Here is a 17670-nt window from a genome sequence, read left to right as displayed (position 1 = left end):
GGGGTGGGAAGGACAGTGAAGGTTCTCCTTGGGGCTCTGCAGTTCTGGGGAGGTGGAGGTTTGGCTGGGCCGGGATTAACTGTCAACATAAACTACCCAGAGACTGAGCCTTGAGGTCCACGACAGTCACCTGAACTGCATGTGCTGTGAGGCTGGTGTGTGGAAGCAAGGCGCTTGGCAGGTGAGTGAACCTGGCCAACCATCCAGCATCTAAATTGCAATTTCCTAGTAGCATTCTCCTGGAAGTAAAGTAAAAAAAGCTACTCTCCCAAGGAACAGAAAAGGAAGCCACCGGTGCAAGTGACAGAACTGAAGAGATCTAATAAAAAGGTCATTAGTGATGGCAATGGGTTTTTTGGTAACCCACTGCATTGAGTCGATTCTGACTCATAGCGACCCTATAGGACAGAGTAGAACTGCCCCACAGGGTTTCCAAGGAGCAGCTGGTAGATTCGAACTGCCATCCTTTTGGTTAGTGGCCTGAGCTTTTAACTACTGTGCTACCAGGGCTCCAAAATCTATCTATATGGGATGAAACTGACAACAGCAATTCAAAAGGTTAGATAGGAAACTTAGGGAGCAGTCAGTTTATGTTAACGGGGGAGGCACAACTAGGAAAAAGAGGGTGAGAATTGTTGCTCAACTGGAAGAATGTAATCAATGTCACTGAACTGTACATGTAGAAATGGCTGAATTGGTGTATACTCTGCTATGTATATTCTCAATAACAAAAAATTAACTATATTAAAAAAAAAAGTTGGCAGTTCAAACCCACCCAACAGTACTGCGAAAGAAATGCCTGGTTATCTACTTCAATAACAATTACAGCCAAGAAAACCCTATGGAGCAGTTCTATTCTGTAAAACATGGGGTCGCCATGAATTGGAATAGACTCAACAGTAACAGGTTTGATTTTTTGGTTTTGCTTTTCCAAACATGAATGTTTTCAAAATTCTGTAGCATGGGGCATCATACAGGACAGTCCCCAGACCAGTGGCTCCTGCATTACTTGGGAGCTGGACAAATGTAGAGTCTCCATCTGTCTCAGGCTTACTGAGGCAGAGTCCGCAAGCTAACGCTCCAGGGGACTTGGACTTGGGTACCCATTAGTTTGAGAAGCACCGGTGTAGTGTTTCCCAAACTTAGGTCCCTGGCAGTATTCAGTGAATGAGAAAAATAAAAACCAATACAAATATTTAAAATGATGAATTTATTCAGTTTAAATAAATGTCCTTCATTCTGATGTCATATGCTTCCTTTTTTGACATTGCTTAAATGTCCTGTCTTTTATGATATTAAGGTAATGGTTTTTTTTTTTTAAACACATTTACTTTTCAAATCCTTTTTTTTTTTGGTTAATTTTTTATTGCACTATAGATGAAACTTTACAGAGCAAATTAGTTTCCCATTTAATAGTTTATTTTTTTTTTTTACATAAAGTGTTTCATGGCCTTGGTTTCATTCCCCACAATGTGTCAGCACTCTCTCCATTTTCACCCTGGGTTTCCCATTTCCTTTCGTCTGATTTTTCTACCCCTTCCTGCCTTCTCATCTTTGCTTTTGGGCAAATGTTGTCCTTTTGATATCATATAATTGACTGTTATAATGAACACGTTCCTCTTGGGTGCTATTGTTTATTTTATGGGCCTGGTTAATATGTGGCTGGAAGATGGTCTCCAGGAAGGCATCAGGTCCAGGTCAGAATGGTATGTTAGGATCACAGCTTCAGACGTTCCTCCAGTCTCTGTCAGACCAGGAAGTCTCGTCTTTTTTTACGAATTTGACTTTTTGTTTTACATTTTTCTCCTGCTCTGTCTGAGACCCTCTGTTGTGATCCCAGTTAGAGCAGTCAGTAGTGGTGGTCAGGCACCATCTAGTACTTCTGGTCTTGGGGTAGTGTAGCCTGTGGTTCACGTAGTCCATCAGTCCTTTGACTAATTGCTCCCTTCACTCTCCTTTGTTCTGGACGGTACGAGACAAACAGTTGCATCTCAGATGGCTGCTCGAAAGCTTTTAAGACACCAGATGCTTCTCACCAAAGTAGGATGCAGGATGCTGTCTTCATGAGCTGTGTTGTGTCGCTTGATGAACATGTCTCCCTAATCTATGGTCCTTTGCCTTCGAGCCTAGGAACTTGGTCCCTTGAGGTGTTTAATTAAGTCTAGGAAATTTCCATGACTGTGCCCCTTGTGTGCTCTACTGTCTATATTAATACACACGCAGCACCTGCAATTACCTGTGTAGAAATATCCACAACCAAACCTGTATCTGCAGGTGGGTGTGCTCCCTTACATGGTCCCACACTTCTTCAGCACACCTATCTACCTAGGTATCCATTCATAAATTAGTTTGTTAATACTATTGTTGCAGGATTGTCTATATTACTGTAATTACCTTAGTTGCCCTTCATTCTTGTGTTCCTCTCAGTGTCTTCCTTTGCTTTGGTCATGTTGTACTGACTTCCCCCATATTGTGTATTGCCTTTCCCTTTACCAATATTAACACAGTCTTCTATGTAGTTGGAGCCCTGGTGGCAAAGTGGCTAAGAGCTATGGCAAGCTACGACCGCTAACCAGAAGGTTGGCAGTTTGAATCCACCAGCTGCACCTTGGAAACGCTATGAGTGAGAATCGACTCCATGGCAACAGGTTTGGGGTTTTTGGTTCTATCTTTGTTATTGTTGTTGTTAGGTGCCGTCCAGTCGGTTCCGACTCATAGCGACCCTATGCACAACAGAACGAAACACTGCCTGGTCCTGAGCCATCCTTACAATCGTTGTTATGCTGGAGCTCATTGTTGCAGCCACTGTGTCGATTCACCTTGTGGAGGGTCTTTCTCTTTTCTGCTGACCCTGTACTCTGCTAAGCATGATGTCCTTCTCCAGGGACTGATCCCTCCTGACAACATGTCCAAAGTATGTAAGATGCAGTCTCGCCATCCTTGCTTCTAAGGTGCATTCTGGTTGTATTCTTCTAAGACAGATTTGTTCGTTCTCTTGGCAGTCTGTAGTATATTCAATATTCTTCAATATAGAATACAGAATATTCAATACAGAATATTCAATATAGATTATTAAATACAGAATATTCAATATAGATTATTCAGTACAGAATATTCAATATAGAATATTGGTTCTATCTAGTTAGTAATTTTCCCTCCCATTCCTGGTAACCATCAAATAATTTTTTTTTTCCTGTGTGTAAACTTTTTTTTTAAATAATAGTAGTTTCATTCAATGCTTGTCCTTTTGTGATTGACTTATTTCACTCAGCGTAATGTCCTCCAAATTCATCCATGTGAGATATTTCACAGACTCCTCATTATTCCTCATAACTGTATAGTATTCCATTGTGTGTACATACCACAGTTTGTTTATCCATTCATCCACTGATGGGCACTTAGGTTGTTTCCATCTTTTTGCTATTGTGAATAATGCTGCAATGAACATGGGTGTGCACATGTCTATTTGTGTCACGGCTCTTACTTCTTCAGGGTATATACCTAGGAGTGGGATTGCTGGGTCATTCAAATTTTGTTTGAAATCCACAATTCTGCATAGTGAGAGAAGCACGGCTTTCAAGTCAGCTAGATCTGGGTTTCAACTATGGTTTGCTTTGCCACCCGACACCTATGTAACCCTGGGCAAGTTAACCTAAAGCCCAGCTTCTAATTTATAAAACAGCATCTACTTTACAGGGCTGTTGACAGGGTTAAATAAAATAACAGATTAAAAATCCCTAGGATGCAGAATAACATAAAGTACATACTAAATATTAGCATTTTCCCATGACATACTTTTTTGGTAATTATTCAATATACAGCTCAGGCGATTTCCCTAACAGCAAGTTATTTTATACTTTATTAGGACCAGGCATCTCTGCAGACACTATTTCCTTCATCCACCATAACCTCCTCATTCCATCCTGCCTTATCAAGCCTGGATTTCATCACTTTTGACCACCAAAACCTATAATGATACATTGTTAAAAGCTAATATTCTGACAATTATCAGAATTATATGGTAAAAACCATAATACCAAGCCGTTTTCAAAATAAAGCACGAAATAAAAATACCAAGAGTATTATTACGATAAAAAAAAAAGCACAGGACCAGCAATTAGAGTTGTGTATTCTTTTGTTTCATAAATTGTTTCCACTGTAGATGGCATAACCTTCAATTTGTAGAAATCTGTCTTATATTTTTCCTCACTCTCAAACTGCCTCAACACTTAATTTTTTTTTTCCTGGCATTTTCCCCACCAATTAAATTTTTTAACTTGTTCCTGAGCATTTTTGCTTGGTGCTACATATTTGACTTGTCAGTTTAGCCCTATAACTCTTGGTGTCAGGAATTACTTATGGCTGATGTGGGATCTCCCAGGTGTCTGATGACAGAAGCAAAGTGTCTAAGGGAGTTCAAAGTCATAATAATTGGCCAGGGCTTTAGCAATGTCGTAGACCTAACAATATCTGGAAGAACCTTATTTCAGGTTAGCAACATTCAGATTGAGGGACTCAGGTTTCCTATCTAAGATTTCAATTTTGTGTTACAATATTATAGAAAATGAATTACAGTATTCCCATGGTTCGTGGCTTCAGAGCAACTACTGCCCAGTCCACAGATGGTGAAATACTGCCTTAATATGCTACAAAGCAGATAGATACAGTGAATTAATAGCACATTGTAAGCACTGGATCTTTTTTTGCATCATATCCCTGTAAAGCTACACAGAGCCTCAGTTTACAGAAACTAAAACAAGAGCACAGAACTCAAAGGAATTTAAGATCATGCAAACATTCCTTTACCTGTTGGCTTACAGGCAAGTCTCCGGGAAGGAAGGGCCCTGATTGTTTTTGGGGGAACAATGCTAGGCAAATATGGCCAATGGTAAGTGCAGGTGACAGATTAGTCCTTGGTTTTGGTGAAGGTTTTATCTCAAGTAGGCAACTTCAAGCACCACACTCCCTCTTTCCAGAACTAATTTTCTAATGGGTGAAAGATTAAATTCAAAGTTAGTAAAAAGTGAAAACATATTCAGAGGGTACCATAAAATGAGCATACTAACTGCTATGGGCTGAATTATGTCCCCCCAAAATATATGTTGTAAATCCTAACCTGTATGCCTGTGGTTATAATCCCATTTAGGACCGGGTTGTCTTTGTTATGCTAATGAGACTGATTAGTGTAGGGTGTATCTTGAGTCAATCTCTTTTCAGATATAAAAGAGATTAAACAAGCAGGCAGGCGAGACAAGCAGAGATGGGAGAAGACAGGTGCCAAGCTACGTGAAGATCGCCCAGGAGCAGAAGTTCAAAGGGACAAGAACATTCCTCCAGAGCCAACAAAGAGAGAACGCCTTCCCCTAGAGCCAGCATATTCTGGACTTCTAAACTGTGAGAAAATAAATGTTTGCGTTAAAGCCACCAATTTATCGTATTTTTGTTAGAGCAACACTATATCACTAAGGCAGAATTTGTACCAGGAATGGGGCTGCTGCTCTAATAAACACCTAAAATGTAGAAATGGTTCTGGAATTGGGTAATGGGAAGAGTTTTAAGGTGCCCAATCGTAAAAGCCTAGACTGCCCTGAAGAGACTGTTGGCAGGATTATGCAAATCAAAGGCAATGCTGGTAAGAGCTCAGAAGGAACTGAGAACAGCTACAGAGAAGTCTCTATCGTCTTAGAAAATACATATGGTACCAGCAACAGAATGTTGCCAGAAATGTGGACTTTCAGTGTCCTTTCAGTTAGGCTTTAAAATTTCCAGCAAGGATGTGGCTACACAATCTTTTGTTAAAGAGATTAAGCCTGTGACTGAAGGACCTAACCAACTACCACAGCAGAAAACCTACCAGCTTAGACTGAAGGGGGCAGAGAAAGAACAGAAGGAAAGAATGCTGTATCTTAGAGTTCTACAGGAAGGAAACAGACCAAAGGAGCTACATCTGTTGTTCTCCAAGAAAAGAAAAAGACCATCCCTGGAGTGGCTTGGAGATCAGCGTAACTGGGAAGGAGCACGGGAAGCAGAGATGCCTTGGTCTCAAAGGGTACAGCCATGGCCTCCTAGGTCAGATCTTTTCCAACCTGATTCTGGAGTATGGGGCTGCCATTCAGTTTGTCCAAGAGAATGGTGCTGCTGCCCAAAGCTGAGGGGGTGGGGCTGCCATGCCCAAGGGGTAAAAGAGCAGGGCCTGTTGGTGCCAAGGGTGTGGGTTCACCACTCAGGTAGAACTAGGAGAACGAGGCCACCAAAGCCAAGGGAGCAGGGTTGCCATTCCAGTGGGCCGAGGGGTCTCCACCTAGAATCCAAAGAGCGCAGCCAACACCCAGAGTCTGGACCGCTTTGCCCAGATGGTCCCAAGAACAGAGCATTATTTTCAAGCCTTGAGAGCTAATGTAAATTGTTCTGCTGGATTTTAGATTTGCTTGATACCTGTTATCCCTTCTTGCCCTCCAATTTCTCCCATTTAGAGTGGAAATGTCTACCTTGTGCTATTCCACCATTATGCTCTGGAAACAGATAACTTGTGGTCTAGATTTCACAGGTTCACAGATGAAGAGGAGTTTTGCGCCAGGATGGAATACACCTAAAGTCTCATCCATATTGGATTTAGATGATTTTAGAAGATGAGATTTGGGACTTAGAGTTGATTTAAGACTTTTGAGACGATGTGATGGGGTGAATGTGTTTTGCATGTGGGAAAGACACGAATTTTGGGGGACCAAAGGGTGGAATGCTATGGACTGAACTGTGCCCCCCCACCCTCCAAAATATGTGCTATAAATCCTAACCTCTATGCTTGTGGTTATAATTCCATTTGGCAATGGGTTGTCTTTGTTATGTTAATGAGACTGGGTGATATGTTTAAATCAATCTCTTTTAAGGTATACCAAGATTGAACAAGCAAGTGAAAGAAGCAGAGATGGGGGAAGAGAGAGGCCAAGCCACATGAAGACCACACAGGAGCAGAAGCTCAAAGAGACAAGGACTTTCCTCCAGAGCTGACAGAGACAAAGCCTTCCTATAGCGCCGGCATTTTGAATTCAGACTTCTAGCCTAGTAAACTGTGAGAAAATAAATGTTTGTTAAAGCCACCCATTTATGGTGTTTCTATTGTAGCAGCACTGGATAACTAAGTCACTAATGCTCAAAACCTTATGATCAGGGTTTAACTAGTTAACCTATGATGCTCAAAAATTCAATGAACTGGGTCTAAAGTGAAGAATTAGACGCCAAAGTTATACTGTATTTTATCATTTCATATCAAGAAAACCAAAACTTAAAAACTAATCTCCTGAACTATTCCAGTCTGTCCTCCTTTCATACCAATTAATTCATGGACTCCCCCTGCCCCCTGCACCCCATTTTCTCATTTAGACTTCCCATTCCTCCCCACTACAACTTACCTAGGTTAAAGAAAAAAAGTGTGGGGAAGGGACACTTGAAAATAGAGAAGTAAAGGTATGGCCAGCATTTGTTAGAGAAATATATTTTCCTTATGAAGTTCATGACTGTAGACAGAACCAGTTAACAGAGGGAAGCAGACCACATGGACGTGATTCACACTGGCGTTTACAGCTCTGACAAGACCGGTGCTTATGAAGCCTGTGACTTCATGGAGGGCTTCCTATGCCTTCTAAGAACAGGGCATCATGCCACGACTGTCACAAAGAACAGTAGTGGTCAAAGATAGACCAAATCCACTCTGGCCCCACCAAAGGCTTCTCATTGCTCTTGGGAGAAATACCAAAACCCTTCACCAAGCCCTGTCCCACCGAGGGCCCTGTTTCCCTCTGTGCTTCTTCCTCATCCCTCTCCTCCAGGATGCCAAACCACATTCTTCTATTGGAGTTCCATTCCCCTCAGGGCCTGGGCACAAGCTGTTCTGTGGTGCTGCCTTGCTAACCTTCCTCGACTCCCCGGTCTGGGCCAGCTTTCTTTTTCACACACTTCTAGATCATTACATTTCTTCAGAATGTTGTCTGGGTTTTTATTACTCATTCATTAGTGTCATAATTAACACCGTATTCCCCACTAGACCAAAGACCAGCTTTGCTGGGCTCCCTGCCACATGCACAGGGCCTAGCACCAAAGCACCTAGCTTCACCACAGAGTTTCCACACTCATTTGTGGAATGGGATGACAGTCACTGCAGAAGCCAAATGCCTGGAGAGATGGAGACAGGACTGGCTGGCTGGAGGCATATACTTTTGAACCTGAGCCTCTCTCTCTCCAAGGCTGCAAAAACTCCCAACCAAAGTCTTAATCTGAGAATACATACACCTGAAAGAGTGATTCCAAAAACCAAACCCACTGCCCTGAAGTCGATTCCGACTCATGGCGACCCTACAGGACGGAGGAGAACTACCCCATTGGGTTTCCAAGGAGCAGCTGGTGGATTCAAACTGCTGACCTTTGAGTTAGCAGCCACAGCCACCTGGGCTCCTAAAATGATTAGAGGCTGGTAAACACGTGCTCAACCCTTATACCAAGTAGAAGGATACGGTATTGTTTATTCCTACCACCCAGGGCTGTTAAAAACCAACACTGCCTGTGAACTGCGAAGGCTTTCATTTATTCAAATAAATATTTGCTGAGCACCTCAGCTCTCCACGCTGTAGGAGAAACAAAGATCAGGCAGGGTTTTGCGTCCAAGGTGCTTACGGTCTTAAAACGGAGACAAGACCGCTGCAAGCCAGAACGGGCTAAAAACCCCTAGGAGCTAGAAATAAGTGATCTGAGAGGCCACCTGCGGAAGGGATGCAATTCCAGCAGAAAAGAAGGAACTGAAAACCAGCAAAGGTCAAACACTGAAATGCAGGCGTGGCCCCGAGCCCTTCTGGCCCCTCGCTGGGACAAAACCGCAGGTGGAGCCGGGTCTCGGCCCGCCCGCCGGACTAAGCCAGGGCTGTCGGCCGGCCGAGGCCGGCGGGAGCCGAAGAGGCGGGGGGCGTGCGTGGCCCCGCCGCCCTCCCGGAGGCGCCCGCCCGAGACCCCGGACCCGCGGACCCGGCCGCCCGGGCCTCCTACCGTAGGTCTCGGACATGGCCGTCTGCGACATCTTGGAGCGGCGCCGCCTCTCCCCGGGTCACCGGCTGCAGCGCGGGCCGGCCGGCGGGCGAGGGGGGCCGGGGTCGCTCGCTGCGTCTCGGAGGCGCGGCGGTGGGGGCGGGGAGGGAGGGAGGGGCCGGCGGCTCCCACGGCAACCGCCCGCCACCCCGCGGCTGCGGCTCGGCCCGGACCGCCGGGCTCGCGCAGGCGCACACCGCCGCTCCCGGGGAGGGCCGCGGCCGGCCGCCAGAGCGCGCGTGCGCAGGCGGAGCTCGCGCGGGTGGGGGCGGCATCCGAGGGGCGGCGGGGCCTGCCGAGGGGCGGTCGCTGCAGCCGCGCGCACTGAGCAGCCGAAGGGCCCGGGGGAGGGGGAAAAGGGGTCCGGGTGCAAGCTGGCCAGCCTTGGGAGAGACTTCACCGTCGTCATTTGGGGCGCGCGGCCGGGAGAAGGCTCCCTTCACGCTGGGATTACAAACTCCAGAGCTTGGTTAATGTGCAGCTAGCAGGGACGGCGCAGGTGCACAGCCAGAGCGTACCTGTGGCTGCGGGCGTGAGTCAGCCCGGTGAGAGGGAAACAAGCTCACCTGCCGACAGGCCGAACTTTCAAACCCAGTCTTTTCAGCGAGGCTGAGCGGGTGTGGGGGACACGGACGCCAACGTGCACAGGTGCTGCAGAGCCCCGAAGGCTGCAGCCCGCCAGCTCTGCGCCCCACTGTTAGGGAATGCTCACAGTCAGCAGGAAGGGCCTCCCGACTCCCAGCTGGGGATGATGGGCTTCTGAGGTTAGGAGGATCCTTGGTTGGGCATTCCGGTATAAAGAGCAAAGCCGAATCCAGAATCCCGTTCTGTCTGGAAAAGGAATTTTGGTTGGGAGTTTGATGCACCGACTATGACCAGGGCCACACGTGTATCTCTTAGGGCCCAACCTTGTTTCGAAGACAGAGTAGAACGCTAAAATGTGCCTTGGCTAAGCATAGTTCAGGCTTCCCAAGTGGCCTGGACTGTGGCAACACTCCAGCACCGACATTTTCCCCGAAACCATTTGGCTCCATCCTCCACGTAAGCTGGCACCAGACCTTCCCTGAGGCCTCTTTCTCCCCCCTTCCCCCATGGCTACTTGGCTCTAGATTTCACTCTTCTCTCTAATCCTATAGCAAATAAATGCTCTTGTTTCTAAGTTACAGAGAAGGCCCCATATTTCAAGAGTCGTAATTTCCTAGAATTATTTTGTGTGTATTTGTTGCTCCATGGCTGATTTTTTATTGCTGTATTGTTTGGCTTTCTGCATTTAGGTTTGATTTAGATTCCCAAGTTTAACAGATTAAAACATTTCAGGGGAAAGATAGTGATCCAGGAAGTGGGAAAAAGACAGCCTCACCTGAAGATAGGTCTCCCATTCTTTAGGTCTAAGACTGGCAGGAGTTTTCTTCCTGCCAGGAGCTGCTGTGGGTGAGAAAGGCGTCACTGGATACCTGTAGCTTGTGTTATTGCCTGAAAAAGCTCTGAAACCTGGACAGGGTAATAGAAATAAAAATTAAGCTGTCATTGCAAAGCTGTGAGCAATTTTCTATTTTGTGGAAAATAAAGATTTAGGTCTTTGAGGAAAGCCTGTTTGTTCTGGAAAAACCACCCAAAGAGATTATTTAGTTTTGCAAGTGTAAAGCCAAAATCACAACTAGAAAAAAGAATATTAAGGAACTGTCTTGAAAGAACCAAATATCATTGAATACAAATGTAGAAAGGTACTTTGCATCTCAGTAACTGTGGGTCTTCGAAAGAAAACAAGTTTCTTTTAAATATTCTCAGGCTCCTTTGAATCTGAGGTACTGTTGATTGGAAGAAAAAATTATTGCAAAATTAATTTGTGTTTTTGCCAACTATTTTCTCCTTTCCTTCCAGGGGAGGTTTGTGGCAGAGTGAAGGCAGTTTTCCAAAAGCCTAGGCACATTGGAGATTCATCTAAAGGAAAAATGAAGAGAGAAAGATTTCTCCCAACTAAAAATAGATCCCATTCACTTTTCCTAGGTCAGTGGTTCCCTCAAGTAGCTGCTGTTTTTCTTCCTGCTCCCTGGCAATGTTCAAGAATGTGTCATGACTTCACATTAAATGACTAGGAGCCTCAGGGTGCTGCCAACCTCACAAGGATTCCTGTTCCCTAGGACTGGTAGAGAACAATATAGGTGAGGACAGGTAAGTGAAGTGACCAACGGGACAGATGAATGATGACTGAAGAGATTTTCTGGCATCCTTGGGAGAGGGTCAGATCTGGAACTGTGGCACAGCCCCTGGATCGGGAGCCCTAAAAAGGCTTCGGGATGAGAATCCAGCCTGGTTCTGAATTGCAAGGAGCAGCAGCATTGGGAACGAGGGGACATGTCATCCTTGGCAGAGCTAGGCTTGATGGAGGACACTGGCCACAGCTTTAGTGGCGTGGTGACTTTCTATGGTAATGGCATTGAAGAACATGAGGGGACTTCTTTCTGAGCAAGTGAGGACTAAGAAATACTAGGGTGTTACATTGAAATGAGCTAAATTCTGCACATGCAGAAGGGAGCTTGAAATGTGACCTCAGTTGGCCACCCAGGCTAGTAAAGCCTATGGCATATAATTCATGTCTTCAGGTTGGAAGAGACCTCAGAGGCCACCATGCTAGCTTGCTTTCCAGTGCCAAACAAAACCACCTCTGACTGGGCACCTCTGTTGTTAGAAATAGTTAAGAAATAGTTAGATGAGCTAAATTAGCTGCGGTAACAAAGCTCTCTCAAAATATCTGTGACTTAACAAAGTTGATCTCTCACTCAGATGACCTGCCCCATGCCAGTTGGCGGAGAGGCTGGGCTCATTGGAGGCACTTATCGACCCTGGCTGACTCAAGTTTCATCTAAATACATGCTTCTGTGATCACCGATGCAGAAAAATGAAATCGACAAATTGTGTGTTAGCTCTTAAAGATTCCATGAAGAATTTATATATATATATATCAGTCACTTCCATTTACATTCCATTGGCCAGAGCAAGTCACGTGGCTACACCTGTCTCAAAGAGGACAGGAAGTGTAGAATACAGGAAGTTTACCACAGGTTGCTTCTCTTCTCCCCCGACCCCCAGGCTTTGTGCTGTTGATGTTATACTTCTGCAGCCCCAAATACATTGTTATTGTTTTGACTTTATACAGTGAATACTCTTTTTATAGTTGTGGTAAATATATATGTAACAAAACATTTGCCATTTCACAATTTTTCTCATGTACAATTCAGTGACTTTAAGCGTATTCATCATGTCGTGCAGCCATTGCCATTCTCTGTTTGCAAATATTTCTATTTCCCTTAGCAGAAGCACAGTGTCCCCTAAGCAACAAGTCCACCCTTCCTCCTACCCACCCACTGTAATCACTAATAAACCTAGGTCTGTATATACTGTTGCCTATTCTAGATATTTTGTATAAGCAGGATTATACAATATTCTTTTGTGATTGACTTACATTGCTAAGCATGTTTTCAAGGGTCTTCTATCCACTTAATTTCATTTTCCTACCTGTTTGCTGATAGAAAAGTACCATAGAATTATCCTTCCTTTATGTTTCTATGTTTTCATTGTTGTTGTTGTTGTCAGGTGCTGTCAAGTCGATTCCGACTCATAGCAACCCTATGTACGACAGAACAAAACACTGCTGGGTCCTTCACCATTCTCGAGATCGTTGCTGTTTGAGCCCATTGTTGCAGCCACTATGTCAGTTCATCTTGTTGAGGGTCTTCCTCTTTTTTGCTGATCCTCTACTTTACCCAGCACGATATATTTCTCCAGGGACTCATCCCTCCTGATAACATGTCCTAAAGAGTGTGAGATCAAGTTTCACCATCCTTGCTTCCAAGGAGTATTTTGGCTGTACTTCTTCCAAGACAGATTTGTTCCTCCTTCTGACAGTCCATGGTATATTCGGTATTCTTTGCCAACACCATTATTCAAAGGCATCAATTCTTCAGTCTTCCTTATTCATCATCCAGCTTTCACGTGCATATGAAATGGTCTGTTTTTGGCTTGGCTTCTTGTTAAAAAGATGGTTTGCAAAACAAGTGTTTTTTCCTTTTGGATTTTCTCGCCAATCCCTACCAAATACATTGAGCCAGAATTTTCTTTTATGAGTGGTTTAAAAAAAAATTTTTTTAAATCAAGTTTTTTGAGGTATGATTTACATACAATAAAATAATCAATTTTAAGTGTTCGATTCAATGAGTTTTGACAAATGTACACAGTGTGTAACAACCACAAAAATCATGATACAGAAGTTTTCTATCTGTCCCCCAAAGTTCTCTAATGTCATTTTGCATGCCTAAGTTGGCTGATTTTTAGAATTTTGGACAGGGGATTATTGGCTCTTACGTGTGTCTTAGTCATCTTGTGCTTCTGTAACAGAAATACCACAAGTGGATGGCTTTAACAGAGAGAAATTTATTCTCTCACAGTCTAGGAGGCTAGAAGTCCAAATTCAGGGTGCCAGCTCCAGAGGAAGGCTTCCTCTCTCTGTCAGCTCTGGGGGAAGGTCCTTGTCATCAATCTTGCCCAGTCGAGGAGCTTCTCAGCACAGGAACTCCAGGTTCAAAGGGCGTGCTCTGCTCCTAGCATTTCTTGCTTGGTGATAATGAGGTCCCTCTCCTCTCTGCTCAATTCTCTCTTTTATATCTCAAAGGAGATTGACTCAAAATACAACCTAATCCTGTAGATTGAGTCCTGCCTTATTAACATAACTGCCTCTAATTCTGCCTCAATCCAAAGGTTAGGATTTACAATACTTTGGTAATTACCTCAGGTCACAAAATGGAGGACAACCACACAATACTGGGCATCATGGGCTAGCCAAGTTGATACACATTTTGGGGGTACGCAATTCAATCCATAACATTCCACTCTTTGTCTCCCCAAAATTTTATGTCGCTTGCATATGTAAAACATTGTCACCCCATCGTATCATCCCAAAAGTCTTAAATCAACTCCAAGTCCAAATTCCATCCTGTGGCAAAATTCCTCTTCATCTGTAGAATCTAGAATACAATTTATCTGCTTCCAAAGTACAATGGTGGAACAGGCACAAGATAGACATTTCCATTACAAATGAAAGAAATTGGAGGGGAAGAAGGGATAACAGGCACCAGGCAAGTCAGCAAAATACATTACATTAGCTCTCAAGGCTTGAAAACAACCCTCTGTTCTCTGAGACCATTTAGGCAATAGCCCTGTCCTCCAGACTCTGGGTGTTGGCCACCCTCCGGGTTCTGAGTAGAGACCCCTTGGCCCTAGGCTTCAGCTCCACCTTCCAGGCCCTCTGGGACAGCAATTTGGCTCTCTTGGATTTAGGAAGCCCCATTCTCCTAGTTTACCACTCGTGTCAGTTTGTCATACTGTGGTGGCTTTTGTGTTGTTACGATGCTGAAAACTATGCCACTGGTATTTCAGATATCAGCAGGGCAACCCATGGTCAACAGATTTCAGCAGAACTTCCAGACTAAAACAGACTAGGAGGAAGGACCTGGCAGTCCACTTCTGAAAAATTGGCCGGTGAAAACTTTATGAATAGCAGTGGAACATTGTCTGATACAACCCCAGATGATGATCCCGTCAGGTTGGAAGGCACTCAAAATATGACTGGGGAAGAGCTACCTCCTCCAAGTAGAGTCGACTTTGATGACATGGAAGGAGTAAAGCTTTCAGCGCTTTCATTTGCTGTTGTGGCATAGACTTGAATTGAGAAGAAACAACTGCAAACAACCATTAACAATTGGAACATGGAATGTATAAAGTATGAACCTAGTAATATTGGAAGTGGTCAAAACTAAAATGGAATGCATAAACATTAATATCGTAGGCTTTAGTGAGCTGAAAAGGACTGATATTGAACATTTTGAATCAGAAACCATATGGTCTGCTATGCTGGGAATGACAAATTAAAGAGGAATGGTGTTGCATTCTTAGTCAAAAACAACATTTCAAGATATATCCTGAAGTACAATACTATCAGTGATAGGGTAATATCCACATCCTTACAAAGAAGACCATTTAATATGGCTGGTATTCAAATTTATGAATCAACCACTACGGCAAAATTTGAAGAAATTGAAGATTTTTATCAACTGAAATTGATCAAACACGCAATCAAGATGAATGAATAATTACTGGTGACTGGAATGCAAATGAAACAAAGAGGAAGAATCAGTAGTTGAAAATATGGACTTGGTGATGGAAACAATGCTGGAGATTGCATGATCAAATTTTGCAAGACCAACGACTTCTTCCTTGCAAACACTTTTTTTCAACAACATGAACTGTACATGTGCACTTAGCCAGATGGAATACACAGGAATCAAATAGACTACATCTGTGGAAAAAGATGATGGGGAAGCTCAGTATAATCAGTCAGAACAAGGCCAGGGGCCAAATGCAGAATAGACCATGTGCAAGTTCAAGTTGAAGCTGGAGAAAATTAGAACAAATACATGAAAGCCAAAACACTGCCTTATGTGTAACCTACCTGAATTTAGAGACCATCTCAAGAATAGATTTAACTCACAGTAATGACTGAAGACCAGACGAGTCATGGAATGACATCAAGGACATCATACATGAAGAAAGCAAGAAAAGATGAAAGAAAGGAAGGAAGGGAGGAAGAAAAAACCAAAATAGATGTCAGAAGAGACTCTGAAAGTTGCTCTTGAATGTACAGTAGCTAAAGCAAATGGAAGAAATGAAGTAAAAGAGCTGAACAGACAATTTCAAAAGGTGGTTCGAGAAAACAAAGTAAGGTATTATAATGAAATGTGCAAACACCTGGAGTTAGAAAACCAAAAGGGAAGAACACACTCAGCATTTCTCAAGCTGAAAGAACTGAAGAAAAAATTCAGTCTCAAGTGGCAATACTGAAGGATTCTGTGGGGAAAGTATTGAACAACACAGGAAGCCTCAAAAGAAGGTGGAAGGTATACAGAGTCATTGTACCAAAAAGAACTGGTAGACATTCAACTATTTCAGGAGGTAGCATATGATCAAGAACTGATGGTATTGAAGGAAGAAGTCTGCTATGAATTGAAGTGTTTCCCCCCCTAAATGTATGTCACCTTGGCTAGGCCATGATTACAATGTTGTGTGGTTATCCAGCACATCATAATGATATGATTATCCTAAGTGTTGTAAATCCTAACCTCTATGATGTTCATGAGGCAGGACTCAATCTACAGAATTAGGTTCCATCTTGAGTCAATTTATTTTGAGATATAAAAGAGAAAACTGAGCAGAGGGGAGAGGAACTTAGTTCCACCAAGAAAGAAAGAGCTGGGAGAGGAGCGCATCCTTTGGACCCATGATCCCTGTGCTAAGAAGCTCCTAAACCAGGGGAAGATTGATGGTAAGGACCTTCTCCCATAGCCAACAGAGAAAGCCTGAATTTGGACTTCCAGCCTCCTAAACTGTGAGAAAATAAATTTCTCTTCGTTAAAGCCATCCGCTTGTGAATTTCTGTTATAGTAGTGCTAGCAGGCTAAGGCAAAGTCCAAGCTTCACTGCAGGCATTGGCAAAAAACAAGGCTGAAGGAATTGACTGAATACCAATTAAGATGTTTCAACAAATGAATACAGCACTGGAGGTGCTCACTCCTCTATGCCAAGAAATGTGGGAGACAGCTACCTGGCTAACCAACTGGAAGCGATCCGTATTTGTGCCCATTCCAAAGAAAGGTGATCCATTGGAAAGCAGAGATTACTGAACAATATGATATCACACACAAGTAAAATTTTGCTGAAGATCATTCAAAAGCATTTGCAGCAGTACATCGTCAGGGAACTGACAGAAATTCAAGCCAGATTCAGAAGAGGATGTCGAGACAGGGATATCATAGCTGATGTTAGATGGATCTTAGCTGAAAGCAGAGAATACCAGAAAGATTTTTTTATTGACTATGCAAAGGCATTTGACTGCATGAGTCACAACAAATTATGCATAACATTGCGAAGAATTCAATCTGTATGCTGAGCAAATAATGTGAGAAGCTGGACTATATGAAGAAGAACATGGCATCAGGATTGGAGGGAGACTCATTAACAGCCCGTGCTATGCAGATGACACAACCTTGCTTGCTGAAAATGCAGAGGACTGGGAACACTTACTGATGAAGATCAAGACTACAGCCTTGAGTATGGATTGCACCTCAACATAAAGAAAAAAAATTCTCACAACTGAACAAATAAGCAAAATAATGGTAAATGGAGAAAATATTCAAGTTGTCAAGGATTTCATTTTACTTGAATCCACAATCAGTGCCCATGGAAGCAGCAGTAAGAAACCAAAGGTTGAATTGCAGTTGGTAAATCTGCTGCAAAACAACTCTTTCAAGTGTTGAAAAGCAAATATGTCACTTTGAGGACTAAGGTACACCTGACCCAAGCCATGGTATTTTCAATCACCTCATATGCATGCAAAAGCTGCACAATGAATAAGGAATACCAAAGAAAAATTGACACCTTTGAATTGTGATATTGGTGAAGAATATTGAATATACTAGGGACTTCCATAAGAATGAACAACTCTGTCTTGGAAGAAGTACAGCCAGAATTCCTTAGAAGCAAGGATGG

General features: G+C 43.5%; 2 protein-coding genes across 4 annotated transcripts in view; one reads left to right on the top strand and one right to left on the bottom strand.

The window, feature by feature from the left end:
* Positions 1 to 9150, bottom strand: part of RAB4A (RAB4A, member RAS oncogene family) — a 64334-nt gene extending 55184 nt beyond the window's left edge. The window contains exon 1 of one of the 2 annotated variants that reach the window (XM_049881179.1): positions 9034 to 9150. In XM_049881179.1, coding sequence (XP_049737136.1) covers positions 9034 to 9064 — 31 coding nt within the window. In that variant the 5' untranslated portion in view covers positions 9065 to 9150. The remainder of the gene's footprint in view (positions 1 to 9033) is intronic. The other variant, XM_049881181.1, reaches the window with a different exon arrangement.
* LOC126073930 (serine/arginine repetitive matrix protein 1-like) lies at positions 8677 to 12246 on the top strand. 2 transcript variants are annotated; one of them, XM_049881182.1, is made up of 2 exons: positions 8677 to 9034; positions 10954 to 12246. In XM_049881182.1, exons 1-2 carry the CDS (start codon positions 8819 to 8821, stop codon positions 10972 to 10974), a joined length of 237 nt encoding a protein of 78 aa, XP_049737139.1. In that variant the 5' UTR covers positions 8677 to 8818; the 3' UTR covers positions 10975 to 12246. The 2 variants fall into 2 exon arrangements, 1 of the variants encoding a protein (XP_049737139.1); XR_007516878.1 differs by lacking the exon at positions 8677 to 9034 and adding an exon at positions 9410 to 10113.
* The last annotated feature ends 5424 nt before the right edge of the window (positions 12247 to 17670 follow it).

The sequence above is a fragment of the Elephas maximus genome, chromosome 3, assembly GCF_024166365.1.
Source record: "Elephas maximus indicus isolate mEleMax1 chromosome 3, mEleMax1 primary haplotype, whole genome shotgun sequence".
Lineage (NCBI taxonomy): Eukaryota > Metazoa > Chordata > Mammalia > Proboscidea > Elephantidae > Elephas > Elephas maximus.
This window is presented reverse-complemented; position numbering and strand designations above follow the sequence as displayed.